Source organism: Cyphomyrmex costatus, unplaced genomic scaffold (assembly GCF_001594065.2).
Source record: "Cyphomyrmex costatus isolate MS0001 unplaced genomic scaffold, Ccosl1.0 scaffold205, whole genome shotgun sequence".
Lineage (NCBI taxonomy): Eukaryota > Metazoa > Arthropoda > Insecta > Hymenoptera > Formicidae > Cyphomyrmex > Cyphomyrmex costatus.
Genome location: NW_017276095.1, coordinates 1 through 21,353, shown reverse-complemented (window position 1 = coordinate 21,353; position 21,353 = coordinate 1). Strand labels below are relative to the sequence as shown.

Here is a 21,353-nt window from a genome sequence, read left to right as displayed (position 1 = left end):
CATTATTAGAGTATTATACATATATGTATGTAACGTTTTGCTGCGATTGTTTTTACATTCCAAAAAGTGTAATATGTGTAGATATATGGAAAACGACATGTAATTTTACTGTATATGGAAAAAAGTTTATTTAACAAGAAATGTATAATTTACATATAAAACACATATCGCTTTTCGGACATATATGTTAACTCATAATTTAACTACACACGTGCGCGTGCACAGTAATTAATCGTATAAAAATCTGCCAATTTAAAAATGCGTTTCTTTACAAAATAACTTTTAGTATAATTTTAAAGTACAAATTTCCCTCAAAACGCTCGAAAAATTCAAAAAACTTCTTCCAACGAGCATCTGAGAAGTTTGTAATATGGAAATAAAATGAAATCAGAAACGTCAATCTAAAAAAATACAATCCTTTAGGAATGTATTCTTTTTCATTATTTAAGCAATGAATCGAGATATATCTATTATTTAAATAACGAATAATTATCAAAAAATTAATGATCCTTTAAAATAATTATGTATAATTAGCAAGTAATTATACATCATATAATTAAGAAAAACGTTTTGCGATATTTGTAACAAGAATTAATATCAATACCGTTTCACTCTAAGATATAAAAATTATGGAAGGAGAGGTGCACTGTGCTTAAATATGCTTTATGACCAATTAAAAAATCCCATAGCAAAGGTATTAAAATTTTGTTTCGTAATACACACACGATGCACATTGCGCGCAAATATTTTATTAATGTTAAAGCTTCAGTCGCGAGTACTGCCGTCGTGTAAAAAGAAATTCGTTTGCAAAAAAATTATAGGATACATAATAGTCAAAGCACAAAGTACCTTTTTTGCTACCTCTCTGTTAACTATATTATCCGATATACGCGCTTTTCTTTTAAAGCTTATAAACTGACGAGCTACTGTAATAAATTGTACAATCTGTATTTTAATATTTTGTTTGGAAACACTTCGAAGTTTAAAGACTTCATTTCCGATTCTGTATGTGCAACAACATTTTGCTTAACGTGAATGTCATTGCTTTTTAACAAATTCTTAGATGTCACGTTAAATATTTTGGTAATATTCGACTTGGAATTATTTTAAAGTAAGATCGGCGTGGAATTAATTTTGTGGAAGTTTTTAATTGCGCGCTTTGTTTCAATCATTTTTAAGTTAATATCGTTCATATATAGCAAGTGCATAATTAATCAAATAAATTACATTGAACGTGTTAGTATCCCGAAAGTATATCGCAATATGTAAGAGTTACGTATTTATAACCAATAGAAATTTCAATAAAGCCGACGGGAGATATATCGAAGCATATTATTTTAGATATTTGGATTTAGATAGGAGACTAATTATATATACATATAATTATATATATAATATAATTAGAGATAAATCGATAAAAACGACTCTCCTCCTTGTTCTATAATATTTTAACAAATTCCCATCATGCTGTAATTTCTTCAAACTGTTAATATTGAATAGAATTGTAATTAATAACATTATTATTCCTATAACTTATTATTTACAGTATTTCCAATTTTTTCTAGCATGCTCTTATTAAAATTAAAATATTATTATATTATAAATAATGTATACTTTTTCAACACAAGATAATAACATGTGTTATATCATTGTTAGTGTAGCTATATAATTACTTATTTTTACATTTCTTTTATTATAAATTATTTCGAAACGTTTATCTGAAAAAAGACAATACATAAAAAATAATTATCAAACTACAAAGTTTATCTGAATGAGGGTACTATTATCAAACTTGTCTTCTTATTTCAAAACTAATTTATTCCTAAAGCTTAAAAAATATTGTCTAACGACAAAAGAATTATTTACAATACCTGAGGCTTTTGTAAAGAGAATACATTTTACCTCAAGGGAAATCAAAAGTAGTATAGAAAGTATTGAAGGAAATACCAATATTTTATATATCCGATTGTGAAATAAGAAAAGATCTATCTAACGTATAACATAGAACAGGAAGGAGGCTCGTATGTCATCGTAACTGAACCGATGCACAAAGGGGATTGAGGAAATACCACAAACTGAAACAGCTATTGCAACTTAACGGTACTGAAGTACGCGAAATATCTTGAATGTGTATTTATAATTATAATTGACGCATAGACGATAAAAACGTGTAATATAACGTCACGTAACATTATGCAAGTAAAAACTAAGGTAGGGAATACGAGGTAGAGTGATATATGAATATTTCACACGGTACCAGAAATATTCGCATATACATTTGAGAGTTCTATCGTATATGGTCATTACAGTCTCGTTAATTCGCGGTTGCATGAAACATATCCCCTAAAAAAGTTTAGTAATTTGTGAGATTATTTTAATAACGTTTCATATTTTATTTTACGCGTTGTAAAAGTACGGGCTTGAGTATATATATTTCATCGAACGAGTTTATTCATAAAGAGTATTTAGGCATAAAATAAAATGTTTCGATAACATTGTGTGACCGCAAAAATTTTCCAAAGGGCGCGTGGGTTTGATTGTGTCGGGAACACGGCCCACTATCATTTTCCCAAGAGATTTGATAAAGTTAGATCGTAGAAGAATGGGGGATAAATTTGAAGTTATTAATTTCGAGGAGTACCAGTTGCGCTATTCTCATGGTTTTGAGATCAAATATTATCACAAATACGTATACACATACTCACACTCACACTTATGCGCGCGAGCGCGAACTTTGTTTTGCAAATACATGAGATAGTAGCATTAGATAGTAGGATCTGTGAAGCTGGCACGACATTCTGTCGATATCAAAAAAATTACAACAGTTCCAATAGTACTTTTCATAGTTCTACAGTTCTACCTAGAAATAAAAAATAGTTCCGCAGTTTTAATATAAAAAAACTAAAATTGGAAATATGGCGTGCTAACTACGCGAATCTGGCACGTCAGATTTCCTCTAAAGTACGAGAAAAAAATTAATATTTGCACTTTTAGCAACAGTTCCCGATAGTTCTACTAAAAACCAACTAAGATATGCATTTTCAAAATAAAATAACAACATTTAACAATTTTTATACATCCTATATATAGAAAATGGCATAAAACTTCTAGAAAAAGTGACGTGCTGGACTCAGGTATTAAAAAATTGATTAAAAATATGTAGAGGCCGGAACTCTGTTTATAAATGATTGCATTGCATAGAACTCTGTGAGAACTAATGAGAACTGCCGTTGAAACTGATAGAAATAGTCAGCACGTCACTTTTTCTAGAAGTTTTATGCCATTTTCTATATATAGGATGTATAAAAATTGTTAAATGTTGTTATTTTATTTTGAAAATGCATATCTTACTTGGTTTTTAGTAGAACTATCGGGAACTGTTACTAAAAGTGCAAATATTAATTTTTTTCTTGTACTTTAAAGGAAATCTGACGTGCCAGATTCGCGTAGTTAGCACGCCATATTTCCAATTTTAGTTTTTTTATATTAAAACTGCGGAACTATTTTTTATTTCTAGGTAGAACTGTAGAACTATGAAAAGTGCTACTGGAACTGTTGTAATTTTTTTGATATCAACAGAATGTCGTGCCAGCTTCACAGATCCTACTATCTAATGCTATCTCATGTATTTGCAAAACAAAGTTCGCGCTCGCGCACATAAGTGTGAGTGTGAGTATGTGTATACGTATTTGTGATAATATTTGATCTCAAAACCATGAGAATAGCGCAACTGATACTCCTCGAAATTAATAACTTCTAATTTATGCCCCATTCTTCTACGATCTAACTTTACCAAATCTCTTGGGAAAATGATAGTGGGCCGTGTTCCCGACACAATCAAACCCACGCGCCCTTTGGAAAATTTTAAAAGTTGAAATCGGTCACACAGTGTAATTAGCTCAGATATAGTTAAACATTTTTTAATAAAACTTACATTTTGTGGGTAAAAATCTTTTACTTACAACAAAATATGAATTAACTTAATTTGTTTTAAATTAAAAAGGAAACAGTATTTGCAAAAAAAAACTTATGTACGCGAGTATTATACTCGTACAATGTCTTCTGTGTAATAATAATAATGAGAGAGATTAAACTTTCAAGTTTGAAAAATCTAATTATAGAAAATATTTTAAAAATAAAGAAATGTTTAAAAATTAATGACTTATAAATAATTGCAGTGCGAATAATTTGAAACTGTCAATCATAAGTTTACATATAAATGTAATGAATTAAGATTATAATATAATTTTTGCGAAGAGTAATGATCTTATTATAATCACGTTTCATTATTTTTCCATTTTTATACGCAAGTTTTATTCATCTATATTTATTTTAATTTTGTTAGTATTATTTTAGTATTACAATTCATACTTGAAAGTTTAAGCTATTTAAAATATAAGAACAAAATAAATTTCAATAAATTTAAATAGAGATTAAAACAAGGGAGAAATACAAATTTAAAAAAGGATCAATCGCTCTGTTAAGTAATGCGACTAGATTACGAATATTAATAACCGTCCCATTAAGATATTTTTCACACGACCAAGGGGAAATTATAAAGGTGAAAGGTATGTTCAGCGAAGTGAATTGAGATCGCGAAATGTTCTCGAGGTAAGTTCATTGTTAAAAAAAGGTCATAAGAATATGTTTAATAAATACCTCGCGAACGTTCCGTGCGAATGCATGCGTGAAGTTTTGTATTTTGACATTTTAATGCGAGAGAGCAATGTATTTCTATCGGTTCTATCGTTTGTACAAATGTGGATATATAGTGTATCGTCGACAAATGTGCAAAGACCTACTAAAAAATATATACAACCAATTTTTCAAAACAGGAATAATATTTTACTAAATTTATTTACATATGCCTAGAAAAAAACTTTGAATTAACTGTGACATATATGTTATTTGTAATATATATTGAGAAGAGGTAGAAATATTTGAAAAAAATAGTTTTAAATTTCAGAATTCGAATATATATAATTCTGCGACAAGCAAAATGGAAACTTTTATTAAAGTTATAAGTAATTGAGAGAATCAGATTTCTGTTTTATATTTAAGTTATATATTAAATATTCATATATATAATATTAAATTTCACAAGCAGCTCTGAATTTTCCGATACGATTGTATAATAATAAAAGATACGTATATATAACGTATAATATCTTTTTACATATAAACGTAATTACAGAAACTGTAGATAGATTTCTAAAGTTTGAACGTTTTAGCAGTTTTAGTTACATCAAGTAGATGTGCGCATTTGCCGACGATAACACAAATGCAACTTCGTTGCGGCTATTGTGGCAAACATTCTCTCCTGTGTCCATGGAACTTCACGCGACCTCACGGATTTCTTGGAATAGACCTTACCTGTCGAACTTTACTTGTACCTTGCAAAGCTCCCAACTGGGTAGATATGATTTATACGATATGTATATTCTAAATAACGATCGAGCTAACTCCAGTCCTTCTCTAAATACGTACAATGGACCAAAGTCTATCAGACCAGATGTTGACTCGATAAAGGCTATTATCCTGCTTAGGCGTTGAATTTACAAGAAATAGTAATAATATAGGACAGCTTTTGCAAAATTTTTCTGACGGGACAATAGTCTTTAGCTATAGTTAATAACAATCAATTATTTTCTGCAACTTCAATCTTGTGTAAACTTTAAAATATGAGAAGGAGCAGTTATTTTTCCAGGTTTGTTAAAAATCAGAATATTTGCAACACACGACATAGTATACAACTCTTCTATATATTGAATACTCACCTAAGTCGCCATATCGTCGCACTGAAGTAAAGGACACAATCCATCTCTTTCTTCTCTAATCTCCTAATTTCCAATTCCTTAAGCTCACTCTCGTAAACAAGCGGAATTGCCGGGTAATGATGTCCCTGTAAATAATGAATACCCAAACTCTCAATATATCTAGTTAGATATGTATTCCCAGATGATTCTGTACACGTTATCGGTAATCGGCGCGCCACCATGTGTCTATACATATACATATTGTATATTCTGTCAGAAATTCTATACGAAAAAATATCTTTTAATGTACGCGTAATTTGAACATTTATCAAATATTTTTAACTGTATAAGAATGAGATCATATTTGTCAGCATTATTATTATTACATCAGTGTTACATTTTATAAATTCTACTGCTTTTATACGAGTACAACATTACTGTAATATTATATCTCTTATGAAAATTTAATACTGACCGATAGTGATTAATTACTTATTTTGAGTATTATATCATTGAACACAACAGTGCTTTTAATAAGTAATTTCCTGTGTTAAATTGGATTTCTGCACAGGTATTGCTTCTAAAATACTGTTCTTAATGTAGTGAGTAAACAGAAGCAGATTATTAAACCTCTTTTATCTTTCAAATCAATCTATATTACATCACAAATTTTAATGAAATATTCACAGAAAAATAATTTTTACGTTTTATTTAACAGAAACGTGAAAAATATTTCGCTGCAAAATATCAAAATCAAATCCACTCGAGAGTCGTATGGATTTTAATCCCTAGAAAATCTTTTCGTATTTTATTGCTAACGAAAGCACTTTAGACACTTCAAACGATTCAAAATTTTTTTAGATCCACTGACATATTTTAGTCCGTTTCGGTTTGCGCATAAAACGTTATGAATGTTCAAAGTACGCGTGCATTTTTGGGCAGCCTATACATACGGTGACCATTCGACCTTTACTGTAAAAGATCTTTATTTTCGGTAACGATTCTTTATATTTAAGTGTTTATTTTTTTTAAATTTAATTTTGTCTTTTATTTTAATAATAGTAAAAACGGTAAATTCTTTTACTCTAGTATTCCAGCAATATCTAATGTACTAATGGGAGAGATTTCTTATGGAAACTACCGATTAATTTAATATTATTGTATATATAATTTAATATTATACAAGGTAATATAAGTTTAGACAGAACAACAGTCACAATAACATCAAAATGACGTCAAAATAAGTCATGATACATTCGAAAATGACTCTTAATAATAATCAAATTTGCAATTATTTTGACGTTATTTTGATATTATGACTTGTACTTTACTTGAGAGTTATTTCAAGTATATCCCAGACAGACCACAAAATATTTATGATAGATATATATTATTCTTCATTTTCTGAAATGTTATATTGTATAAATATTTTATATACATACTTTATATATAAAGCTTTATTTGAAATATTAAAATATAAACTAAATATTTTATGTAATACTTATAATAAATATAAATAAATATTTCTATAGTATTTTTTACTTGGATTATAATGCATTTACTACAACATTTACAATAAATATTTATAATATAATAAATATTTATGATCTGCAATCTAAGACCACAAAAATATTTTTAAAATATTCATAATAAGTCTCATAAATTTTTATAAATATTTTGTAAATATTTTATAAATATTGTGCTCTGTCTGGGATACTACGCAAAAAAAGAAAAAATTTAGAAATTAATGCGCAAACTTCTAACAATTACAAACCAGTTTAGAAATATTTAAGATTAAAGTTCTAAAATTTTTAGGTTTATCCTTTATTTTCTCTAAGAAAATATGGTCACCGGACCTATACATATAGCATGTAAGACAAAAAAGGCTAGGCTAATAAATCAAAAGGGGTAACTCGGGAAGTCTTTATCTAATATAATATCCGTCTATGGCTGCAGTCTATTTGATGTTACAAATGCTTCGGAGCATTTTTAAATTGATCAATTAGAAAAAATGTTTTCTTCCAATTGGCTAATCAAAAACTTCGAAACATTTGAAGCGTCTCTAGTGAATACCCTTTAACTATTGGCGCGGTCAAAGTCTCACTGCAAATGTAGAATTTGAAGCATTTGATTGACCAATTAAAAGGAAGAATTTTACGAATTTACCAATCAAACAATGCTTCGAAGCATTTGTAGCATTACGAAATTGTACCATATTTACGACAGTCGTATATCGATCTTAACGCCTTGCTTACCGGCCGGTGTTTATATCAGTTACATAATTTATTATGTTCAGGTCGCAAAATTCGCACATGTAATAAATTACAAATGTGCTTAAATATATCACGTTGGTATAATATATGATGAAATTACATACTTATAAATGTTATGAATTATAAACAGCTGTATATCAATTGTACACGAGCTAATTGAACATAAACCAATCACAGCGCTAGAAAAATTAATAAATAAAAAAAGACTCTCTACGCAGAAGTCGGTGTGATTTTGACAGTGGGCAATTGCTATAGTGGACAAATATAAACCACTCCCATTTTAGAAACGACTAGAAATAGAAATACAGGAAAAGTGGCAGAAATAAATTATCAAGAGATTTCTTTCTCGATGAATATTCGGAAATTCGTTCTTTTTTAAGTGTATAAGATAAGGTATGCTTTTTATTCTTGCATTGTCTGAACTAGTGCACACAGTGCAACAAATGAAACGAAACAAACGTATATCTTTTCACTTCAACTTGTTACACCGTGTACTACACTAGTTCAGATAGTGCAGGGATAAAAGACAAATCTATGATGTCGCGACATATATACACCTCGATAGAATTGATGATACTTTTATCAATTATTATTTTTGACTGAAGAGAAACAATATGTCGCTACACAACACAAATGGTACTACAGATTAATAAAATGTGTGTACAACTTATTATCATACACATATTAAGGTTAAAGAAATTTTTATTCATTTCGTGCAATTCAATTATATCTACAAGCCGGTAATAAAGACGTTAAGAGAACAACCAATAAAATTCGAATTCGTGTTACAACTATCTCTCTCTCTCTCTCTCTCTCTCTCTCTCTCTCTCTCTCTTGAAAATATATTATAAAAATTATTTAACTTAGCTTTTTATCATTGTCGACAAGTTCATAATCAAGAATTAATTCGGCAACATTGCATTGTAATACGGTACGAATGACGACGTGAAGTTCAAGCAAAACGCAATTCTTAACCAAATAAACAACTTCAATTTTTGTATAATACTATGTGTATATTAAGCGCTTCCGTTTACTTACATACGTTTGTGTATTATATTTGTCGCAGCACATGTTTTTGCTAATCACTTGAAAACGTTATTTGTCATTTCATCGTTATAATTGCTAAACTAATTCCGAATATTACGCGATGCGAACCGGATCGTGTATGCAAACTCCGCGAAGACGAATAAGATATGAAGTGAGGCACATATAACGAGCGAATCAGAATCCACTGCTTTCAAAAATTTAAAGATCGTTTTGCAGGTTTCGCTCGCGTTAAAATGAACGTTTTTAATCTCGATAAGTTTTTTTAACATAAGATGTCTATCCACAGTATATCATTTCTTAATGCAAATGATTTTTTTTTTAATGAAATGACTATTGAAACACACAAAAATAATTCAATTTTTTACATATTGATAATTATACATATATCGCTCCCCCCCCCTCTCTCTCTCTATTTCGCACATATTTACATATTATTTTAATTGAACTACGATTCTTTTGTTTTTCTATATTATATAAAACATAATGACGTAATTAATACTACGCAACTTTTATATTTTGCACATTATTAATATTAAATGTCCTTTTCAAATATATTTTTCATACTTTCTACAATTAAAATTAAAGAATGGAATTTGAAAACTCCCATTCGTGCCAGAATTCTTATGACTATTGCGATACAACAAAAAAATATTTAAACACTCTTTTAAATGATCATTTAAAGAAGAACAAACAATTTACTTTTATTCTCAATCAACACAACCAAACACAATCGAACTTGAACAACCAAATCATTTCTTAAATTTAAATCATCGTAAACAATTCTGGAAATGCGGGATTATTGCGATTAACAAACACGACCAATTTCTCAATATCTAATTTCTTCAGATGTATGTTTGAACACTGTATTCGTAATTCTTTGCACGTCAGTTGAGAAATTGAACGTTTTTATAATCATCTTATGTTAGTAGATCTCTGTACAGTCAATAATTATATATATTTACTTACGGCTATGATTGCTTTGACGTCGACCACAAATTTCGATTAACTTATTCGACAATTAATTCAACTGATGAGATTACTTACAATTTCTAATTGCATAACTCGTTCTCTTTAATCTAGTATTTTCTTAAATTCATCAAACAATAAAACATTCTAATCATATTAATTCTATTAACACACTATTCTAATAATATTAATTTTATTAACTACATGTTAATTCTACTAATTCAATTAACTCACTTGATAACAATTAATCGCCAATTAAATTAATCGGAGTTTGTTATGATGAAGAAAGCATTTAAACTCACAACTTAATAGCGATCTTCCACTTTTCCTCACTCACTTTTTACCACTTTCCAAATATCTATTTTACAGTTAATTGAAATTACAGCGTTGCAGCGTCTATTACCGTATTGTTCTTTGTTTACTTGTAACAGATTGTACTTATTGTATTTCTGATGTATACGGAATCTAAGATATCTTTTTCTCCTAACTGTAAATTCTAATGTTGTAATTCGTAGACCTAATCGACGACCAACTCGTTTCCTTCACTATATTGTCAGGACGTAAGAGAAGATATTCGTTTTATTTTTTATTAAGGAGAACCTATATTGTGCGATACATATATTATCTAAAAATATACATCAAAAGAGAAAAACGAATGTTGATATTACTAAATACTCTTCGTAAACAAAAATATTATAAATGTTGTATTATACTACGTAAGTCTCGCTATTAAAAAATTATTAAAGAAACCTTATACTTTATAAATCTCGAATATACAATTCCCATAATAAAAAAAATCACGCAATATAAACTTCACAGTGAAAAGATGGAAAGCAGATATTCTAGTAGGTAAATATTTTACACATATTACTTATAAATCGTTCTTAATTTTTTATTCTCTTTCTCATAATAAATAATCCATAACAATATATATTTATACATCATAAGAATTTACAAGTTACGAAGCAGCTACAACATACAAATTCTCTATCAGCTTCGTTAAATAAAAATAAAATGTAGATTATTTTTTTTACCTATTATTTTCACAAACACTGATATTGATATTCTATGAAGAAATAGTGGTAACGTTCGAGTTTGTATCCGAATTACACTCATTATCTGTACCTTGGAATAAATATTTAAAATGTTGTACGTATGGCTGACAATGTTCTCCTTTGGTAAAGGCCGTAGTATTATGCAGCCTCAAGTTGCGCTGCTCGAAAAATTTAAAGACCGAATGAAAGAGTGTCGCGTCATCAGTAGCTTTCGCTGCTTCTAAGAATTTTCTTGCAGATACTTGATCTGCCATTCCGACCGACCGAACGTATCTGAAATGTAGAGATGTGATAAATGCATGTATAATTAAAAATTAATTAAAAATAGCATTTGAAATTACCGTAAGGCAGCTAAGATATGTCCCTTCGATAAAAGTACTTCGATTATCTCCTCATGAGCGTTCCCCAACCGTTTCAACATGTCCAACGCCAATTGATGCGCCGCCGGATACAAGTTTTCCAAGGAAAGCAGCAAGCAAGCTAAAGGCTTCGAATCAGCAACCACATGGTACTGTAATAACTGATGTAGTTGATAGTAAGCCTTCCTATGTACCAATGTCGTGATGACTAATTCGTGCAAATAATGTTGCACTGGTATTCCGTGTTCAGCTAATGATCTGTAAAATCAACATTTATTCAGATTAAATAAATAGACTCTCGATAAATTTGTATATTGCAAGACTTACAATATACAAACTTATATATATATATATATATATATATATTTATATATATATATATATATATAAGTTATTATATATGTGTTATTACAACTCCCATATATACCTGATATATTCAAGTAGGACCCATATTATCATCTTTGGTTCTATTGTATTCTCAGGAAATTTGGATAATATGTGACTATACATGTCGCTTTGATCGAGCAATAATTTATACTTAAAATTTTCGGTTACTGTGGTTACATTTTTAATATTATTTTGTAGAGGTGTTCCTATCTATAAATGATAAATAAATGACACGTTTAATGTTACTCATAACTACAACAAAAATTATACAATAATGATATATATAAAAAGGAAAAATATATAACTTACAATTACCTGGTTCTGTATTTCATTTTCTAAATAATTTCTGTATACAATATTAAGTTTATCAAATATGGTCGGCATCTCCATTAAACTTACAGGTAACTGTGTTATAAAATTCTGTAAGACTTGTATTAATATCTGCTTAGCATTCGACCGTTGCATTAAAAATTCTACTAAAAGCACTTTATCCGTGATTAATTTCACCAGAACTTCCAATCTGAGCTCGATATACCTGTTTAAATGAAATAAATATATGTTTGATATTTGGCAGAAGCGAGAAAGAAAATTCTAGTACTAATGCAGAAATAAAAACAGACCTCAAGAGAAAAAAATGTTTCATATAATCATAATACATACCACAAACAACCCAGTTTTACATCAATTATTATATTTGGTTGAAAAACAACCCAATTAGGAGAATCTGTATACTGTTAAGACTTAATATTTACAACAATAAGATTAAGATATTATAAAAACATCACTCTTATTAAATTAATAAGTAATATTTAATATATTTTTTTTTTATGAAAGGACTAATATTTAATATATTTTTTTTTATGTGTGAAGGATACATAACTGACACGGCTGATACATCTGGTCAGACAAAGTTGAACCTGGTACTTTAAGATTAAAAGGTTTAATCGGTTTCGCTGTAGTTACACTTGTATGATGCATTACTGTTCCATCACTCACACCAGACATCATAATGTCAAATATCATTGATGTCTGTCGATAAAAGTACATGTTTAAGTTCCTATTTCAAATAAACTTGTTTATATTCAATAGCATAGTATATACCTTTGATGCTTGATGATGAACAATAATGAGATTATCAACAACATTTATAGCAAATCTTCCACCAACATCCAATTTTAACATATGACTCTTTTTAATGGTCATCATTCTGCAAAAACATTGTATAAAATAGCAATAATATTGCACAAACATATTACGAATTGCGTTTAAAGTGACAAATCTTACTTGTGTACAGTATAGATATATACAAACGCCGTTCCCACTGAACGATTGGCTCCCGGTTGATGCCGTAATAAAATTATACAAGGCGTTCCATATAACACAGCCAATGCTACATCCCTTTCGGAAACGGCCAGTTTTCCTGGTTTCGTTACGTTATGTTCAACTGAAACAATATTAAATAAACAGAAACATATTTTGTTTAACTCAATATTCAAGCATATGCAATTTCTTACTAACTTTCAAACTTAGTTAACTTGTGAAGATTGCCAGGGGTAATGTGTAATGCTTGTATTTGATTACCAACTGTACCAGATGACAGTAATACCATATAACTCTTAGGACAGAATACAAACCAATTTATGCCCAAACTTAAACATTTTAAGGCTTTAACGTTATGTTTCTCTGGATTAACCTGTAACAATAAGTTCAAAGTATTAGAATTCCATCTAAATAATATAATACATAATAGGTCTGTTTTTTACAGCCAAACTATTATACTATAGTATATATTTTTGTAACTTAAAGTAAGACAGATATATGTTTAATATTTGATAAAAGCAAAAGAGTAATATTAGTTAATCTAGTATAGGAATAAAAACAGACCTAATAACATAAAATAAATGACAAAATAATTTCGCACTTGAAACAATTCTACTCCGTGATCTGTGACTATGAGTATCTCAGTGCCATGAGTCCACACAAAGCCTAATATTGTGGCATTCTTCCCTTTACATGACTGCGAGTACTCGACATGATCCAAACCAGAGACAGAGGAATAATTAACAAATTCCACAGATGAGTTGGTACGTTGAATCGCCAGTACATTCATATCGGGAGAGAACTTGATAGATATTACCGGACCTCTGTCTTCCATCCGAAAGTTTAAGTTCTGGTCCGGGCCCTTAACGAGCACTCCTGTAACGCCTCCTGAGCGAACAGCAAACACCTGTATACAAATCGTGTCAAAATGTGATGCATACCATTTTCATTGTATGAGGATAAAAATAAAAGATTTCACGAGTACTAAGCCAAAGTCGACTAACTTGTTGTTTCGAATCATCAAAAAACACATTCGTGAGACAGCTGACCGATTCGAACCTGATGGGGTCAGGAGACAGCTCCAAGTAGTAATCATCATTCTTCCCCCGATCATCAGCTTCCATGTCTGGCATAACTGATCATCTGTGATCCTATCACAGGCTTGACAGTTTTCTAAGTTGCAACGAACTAGGGATAAAATTGTAAAGCAGTAGCAGTGCTGTTGATGTATACGAAAAAATCTCTCTCCTTTCTCAATATTCTTTCCCTATATCAAATTCGTTTGGTTGCCTGCTTCATTCTGCACAAATCTTAAAATTCAGCCAATAAGACTGCCAGTCCTAATCGAAATCTGTATTTCATTGGCAGAATTTTAGGATTTTAAGGTTACGACCGAAGCATAAACCAGACATTACCTAAGTAGACTTCTCTCTGACCTAAGTAAAACAAGAGAGAAACCTGAGACTTGAGAGCGGCCATGCCCGGGATTTATGCTGGATTCACACGTTCACACTGCATCCGATTTTCGACGTATGACGACTCTGCAACCAATCAGGAAACAAAACGTTGCTTCGTATCGATGATACGATTTCTCTGATTGGTTGCAAAGTCATCGTACGACGAAAATCGGATGCAGTGTGAATCCAGCATTGCTGTTACTTTATTCTGAAGCGCCACAAAGTCAACAAAACATGGATATTGAACTATGTAGCAAATGTCCACGATCGTGTCGGTAATGTCCACAATCTTTGGTTCGAATCTTCCCTATGTCCATGATTTTTTAAAAAATAGCTCTGACAATGAGATACCAAACTTGGAACTAAAAGGGTCAAGTGACCAGTAGTGGGGATATTCAAACCTATATGCGCATATCAATATGAATATAACCGGTTATACTAGTAAGTTCCTGAGCGCGCGATGTGTTAACTAATATGTTATTAACATTATATTTAAGTTTGGATTATTTAAGATAATCAAATATTACTATAAAAGTTACAATTAGTTTTCGCTAATTTCATTTTATTTTTCTTTTACTAAAAATATAATGCAACACATTTTCCCGTCCCACTTTACAGACTGCGGACTGTCGGAATATACAAATATTGAATACCCGGTGTGGTTAAAAAATGTGATGCATACCATTTTCATGATCCACAGCATCATACACACAACAAATCGCACTTAACAATATACTATGACATATACAATATGCATTAATAATATGTATATAAAAGTATACGGATATAATTTACAACATAAATTTATACATGTATAAAAAATTGAACAAAATACAATATGGCGTACATATAACATAATAAAAAAAAAATAATAATATGTATATAAAAGTATACGGATATAATTTACAACATAAATTTATACATGTATAAAAAAATTGAACAAAATACAATATGGCGTACATATAACATAATAAAAAAAAAAATATTAATATATACATAATTAAAATATTTTCGAAAAGAGATTATTGGCAAAGCAAAACGAGAGGAGCCATTGCAGAATAAATACTAATAAAACAAAATGAGAAGGATCAATTAAAAACATCAAAACAGTTGTAATAAAGCCTCTTGGATTTCTATTACTTGGTCGCCTCTTACATTTCCGAGATTCGTCAAATAAACTACTACTGATACAACTTGAACAATCTTCGAATTTACACCAACGAAACATTCCACGTAGCGCATACCTCTCTTCGAAAAAATTGTTAAAATATTCCAGAAATCATTTTATGTCTCGATTGCAGCTTCTCCATATGGTACGTGTGATAGACGGATTAAGTGCAGATTCAGCCAAGTAGCGACTACCTGTGCCTACGACCGACGCGACGGATGCGGGACCGTCAGCGAAATAGTTGCGAATACAGCCGGCTCCTCGACTCACGTTTAACACACGACTCTAACGTCGACGAGGCCTTTGTAACCACGATACTCTGCGAAACACTCAAAGAGTGAGCCATTAGGCCTACAGGTAGACGCGACGCGAGGCACTCCACTTTCTGGGGCGGTAATGCCCGCATCCCTCGTATCTTAGTCGTGGTTACTCCCGGCTTATCGGCCAGTTAGACGCTGGTTTTACGAGATAAACTCGACAAACCGATAACGAGACGAGAATTGAGCACGTATTGCAACGATTTCGTTACCGGACCGCATCCCGAATTTACACAAGCTTCGAATACGCACCGAAAATATTTTTTAAAAATTCTGCACCGTCTGTTGCACGTGCGATGGAGAGAGCTGCAAGAGATATGTAAAATAACACATGATTAATCAAAGAAAAGTGGCACAATTTTATTCGTGAAAAATGTTCTTATAGTATCCAGCGTATCACATTAAATCGCGGTTGCTGCTTTCCATGGCACATGCAACAGACAGTGCGAATTGCGCGAAGTGGTTACCGAACTTAAGACCGACGCGACGGATGCGGGAACGACAGCGAAATCGTTGCGAATACAGCCGGCTCCTCGACTCTCGTTTGACACACGACTCTAACGTCGACGAGGCCTTTGTAACCACGATACTCTGCGAAACACTCAAAGAGTGAGCCATTAGGCCTACAGGTAGACGCGACGCGAGGCACTCCACTTTCTGGGGCGGTAATGCCCGCATCCCTCGTATCTTAGTCGTGGTTACTCCCGGCTTATCGGCCAGTTAGACGCTGGTTTTACGAGATAAACTCGACAAACCGATAACGAGACGAGAATTGAGCACGTATTGCAACGATTTCGTTACCGGACCGCATCCCGAATTTACACAAGCTTCGAATACGCACCGAAAATATTTTTTAAAAATTCTGCACCGTCTGTTGCACGTGCGATGGAGAGAGCTGCAAGAGATATGTAAAATAACACATGATTAATCAAAGAAAAGTGGCACAATTTTATTCGTGAAAAATGTTCTTATAGTATCCAGCGTATCACATTAAATCGCGGTTGCTGCTTTCCATGGCACATGCAACAGACAGTGCGAATTGCGCGAAGTGGTTACCGAACTTAAGACCGACGCGACGGATGCGGGAACGACAGCGAAATCGTTGCGAATACAGCCGGCTCCTCGACTCTCGTTTGACACACGACTCTAACGTCGACGAGGCCTTTGTAACCACGATACTCTGCGAAACACTCAAAGAGTGAGCCATTAGGCCTACAGGTAGACGCGACGCGAGGCACTCCACTTTCTGGGGCGGTAATGCCCGCATCCCTCGTATCTTAGTCGTGGTTACTCCCGGCTTATCGGCCAGTTAGACGCTGGTTTTACGAGATAAACTCGACAAACCGATAACGAGACGAGAATTGAGCACGTATTGCAACGATTTCGTTACCGGACCGCATCCCGAATTTACACAAGCTTCGAATACGCACCGAAAATATTTTTTAAAAATTCTGCACCGTCTGTTGCACGTGCGATGGAGAGAGCTGCAAGAGATATGTAAAATAACACATGATTAATCAAAGAAAAGTGGCACAATTTTATTCGTGAAAAATGTTCTTATAGTATCCAGCGTATCACATTAAATCGCGGTTGCTGCTTTCCATGGCACATGCAACAGACAGTGCGAATTGCGCGAAGTGGTTACCGAACTTAAGACCGACGCGACGGATGCGGGAACGACAGCGAAATCGTTGCGAATACAGCCGGCTCCTCGACTCTCGTTTGACACACGACTCTAACGTCGACGAGGCCTTTGTAACCACGATACTCTGCGAAACACTCAAAGAGTGAGCCATTAGGCCTACAGGTAGACGCGACGCGAGGCACTCCACTTTCTGGGGCGGTAATGCCCGCATCCCTCGTATCTTAGTCGTGGTTACTCCCGGCTTATCGGCCAGTTAGACGCTGGTTTTACGAGATAAACTCGACAAACCGATAACGAGACGAGAATTGAGCACGTATTGCAACGATTTCGTTACCGGACCGCATCCCGAATTTACACAAGCTTCGAATACGCACCGAAAATATTTTTTAAAAATTCTGCACCGTCTGTTGCACGTGTGATGGAGAGAGCTGCAAGAGATATGTAAAATAACACATGATTAATCAAAGAAAAGTGGCACAATTTTATTCGTGAAAAATGTTCTTATAGTATCCAGCGTATCACATTAAATCGCGGTTGCTGCTTTCCATGGCACATGCAACAGACAGTGCGAATTGCGCGAAGTGGCTACCGAACTTAAGACCGACGCGACGGATGCGGGAACGACAGCGAAATCCTTGCGAATACAGCCGTCTCCTCGACTCACGTTTATCACACGATAACTACCGTCGACGAGGCCATCGTAACCACGATACTCTGTGGAACACTCAAAGAGTGTAAACCACTCGGCAGGTAGACGAGACGCGAGACACTTCACCTACGAGGTAACAAAGTGCCCGCGTTTCGTGCGTTAATCGTGGTTACTCCGGCTTATCGGCCGCTAGACGCTGGTTTTACGAGATAAACTCGAAAAACTGATAAACGTGAGGAGAATTCAACACGTACTCCAACAACAATTTCGTTACCGGACCGCCACGTAGCGACCGAACCTTAAGATTGACGCGACAGATGCGGGACCGTCAGCGAAATCCTTGCGAATACAGCCGGCTCCTCGACTCACGTTTAACACGCGACTAACGTCGACGAGGCCTTCGTAACCATGATACTCTATGGAACACTCAAAGAATGTAAACCACTCGGCTGGTAGACGAGAGGCGAGACACTTCCCTACCAGGTGACAGTGCCCGCATCTCGTGCGTTAATCATGGTTACTCCGGCTTATCGGCCTGCTAGACGCTGGTTTTACGAGATAAACTCGACAAACCGAAAAACGTGAGGAGAATTGAGCACGTACTCGAGCAACGATTCCGATACCGGATAGCATCCCGAATTTACACAAGCTTCGAATAGGCACCGAAAATATTTTTTAAAAATTCCGCACCGTCTGTTGCACGTGTGATGGAGAGAGCTGCAAGAGATATGTAAAATAATACACGATTAATCAAAGAAAATTGACACAATTTCATTCGTGAAAAATGTTCTTAGTATCGATATTGCATCGATTTTGTTACCAGTCCGCATCCCGAATTTACATAAGTTTCGCATAGACCCAAAAAATATTTTGCAATAGTTCTTTAACGTCTGTTGCACGTATCATGGAGTCGGCTGCAAGAGACATGTAACAAAATAACACTCGTCTCGAGTAATCAAAAAAAACTGGAATAATTAAGTGTTTAAATAAACCGGAACGGAGTGACTAATATGGAAGGAAAGTTCATTTTAGAATAAACGTGTTTAGGAAGTAGGAAAGGAATAATAATGAAATACATGTATTGCGCTCTTTTCTGTCTGAATTATTGTGAAGGTGTTTATGATAATTTTTATAATTAATTTCTCTATTTGTCGTTTCACGACTTTTCGTCTTTAACACTTTATGTAACGTTGTGAAATAATCTTAATTTAAATGAGGTATATAATATTTATTGGAAATATAATATATAGATAAAGTGCTAATAACTGTCAAAAATTTAAATTTTAAAGTTGAAACATCGCAAATTTGTTGACATAACTATATGAAAGATATTATCATAAAAATTAAACATTAATTAATTATATAATGCGTTGGATAATACATCAATCATTACATGTTTCGTCCTCGGGTTTTGGCCATTCTCAGATGTCTATAATTTAAGTCGCAGTAAAACATTATAACGGTCTAGAGACGGTTTTAGTTAAGAATTATTAAAAAATATACAAGATCTACAAAACTAACAGAAAAATTGAGTGACTGTTCGGATAAACCCGGATACTCGTCAAGCGATTGAATGACCGTTTGCATAGATATCTCATGATTGTCTGGGTCCCTCAATTGTAACATAAAATCAGAATAAATTTGTAAAAAATAATGTAACAGGTAATAAAATATTCAACATGAATATTGTTAAAGTAATAAAATATTCAACATGAATATTGTTAAAATAATAAAATATTCAACATGAATATTGTTGAATATTTTATTACTTGTGTGTACATTATTTTTTAGAAATTTATTCTGATTTTGTGTTACATTTGAGGGACCTAGACAATCATGAGATATCTATGCAACCGGTCATCCAATCGCTTGACGAGTATCAGGGTTTCTCCGAATAGTCACTCAATTTTTCTGTTAGCTTTGTATTTTTTGTATATTTTTTATTAATTCTTAAAACCGTCTCTAGTCTGTTTTACTGCAATTTAAATTTTGTACATCTGAGGATAGCCAAAACCCGAGGCCGAAACATGTCATGTTTGATATATTATTCAACGCATTACATAATTTTATTAATGTTTAATTTTTATGTTAATTTTTTTTATATGGTTATGTCAATATATTTGCGTTGATTCAATTTTTAATTTTAGATGTTTGACTTTTATTAGCCTTTTACTCTTATTAGCCTATTTATTATATTTTGAATACTAAAAGAGTCCTTTACTTTTATATTTAATATTTATTAGGATTAAAATTTCTATAACTGTATTAATATTTTTTTATTTTCATATCACGCGATCTGTTGAGGCTGTTATGCCTTTGCAAATTCAAATATTTCGATGGAATATCTAACATAATATTGTAAACATTGTTTACATTTTTTATAAAAAAAGATGTGTATTTTAATCAAGACAGTGATGTCATGATTAAAGTGATTTACTCTCACACACGTTACACACATTTTATAAGAGTAAGTAATTTAAATTTTTAATTTAATGTGCAGTTAACATATAATCTAAAAATAAAACTTTAAACGCATTTTTCTCAAAATCATCTTTTTCAATCTAGTTGACAGCAAATCAAAAAATCTATTCGACCTATTAACTTGGTGTAAATTGCATTTTGTTCAGAAAACTTACTTCTATCGCCGGATGTAGCCGATTTTTAATTAATAAAATTGTGAAATTAAAAAATTGTAACATAAAATTAGAATAAATTTGTAAAAAATAATATAACAAGTAATAAAATATTCAACATGAATATTGTTGAATATTTTATTACTTGTTACATTATTTTTTACAAATTTATTCTGATTTTGTGGCCAAATTATAAAAAAAGGTTCTCACGTCCGCCATTTTGTTACTTTTTGTAATTTTTTCTCTACATCCGGCTATAGCTATATTCATTTTTTATTATTATAATTTTTTATTTTTTGTTTCATACAGCGCATATACTTG

General features: G+C 32.2%; 1 protein-coding gene across 1 annotated transcript; it reads right to left on the bottom strand.

The window, feature by feature from the left end:
• Positions 1-11,108: 11,108 nt before the first annotated feature.
• On the bottom strand, positions 11,109-14,309 carry Bulli (regulator of MON1-CCZ1 complex protein bulli). Its single transcript, XM_018539056.1, has 11 exons — positions 14,168-14,309; positions 13,765-14,070; positions 13,362-13,536; positions 13,128-13,287; positions 12,945-13,050; positions 12,719-12,872; positions 12,504-12,567; positions 12,159-12,378; positions 11,884-12,053; positions 11,439-11,714; positions 11,109-11,370 (listed from the first exon to the last, which is right to left on the bottom strand). Exons 1-11 carry the CDS (start codon positions 14,294-14,296, stop codon positions 11,109-11,111), a joined length of 2,022 nt encoding a protein of 673 aa, XP_018394558.1. The 5' UTR covers positions 14,297-14,309.
• Between the last annotated feature and the right edge of the window lie 7,044 nt (positions 14,310-21,353).

Coding starts and splice junctions, on each gene's coding strand:
- Bulli (XM_018539056.1), bottom strand. CDS start 14,296: ATGCCAGACATGGAAGCTGATGATCGGGGGAAGAATGATGATTACTAC. Junction 13,051..13,127: donor TATATCTATACTGTACACAA/GTAAGATTTGTC, acceptor ATGTTTTTGCAG/AATGATGACCATTAAAAAGA. Junction 12,568..12,718: donor GTATCAGCCGTGTCAGTTAT/GTATCCTTCACA, acceptor AACAGTATACAG/ATTCTCCTAATTGGGTTGTT.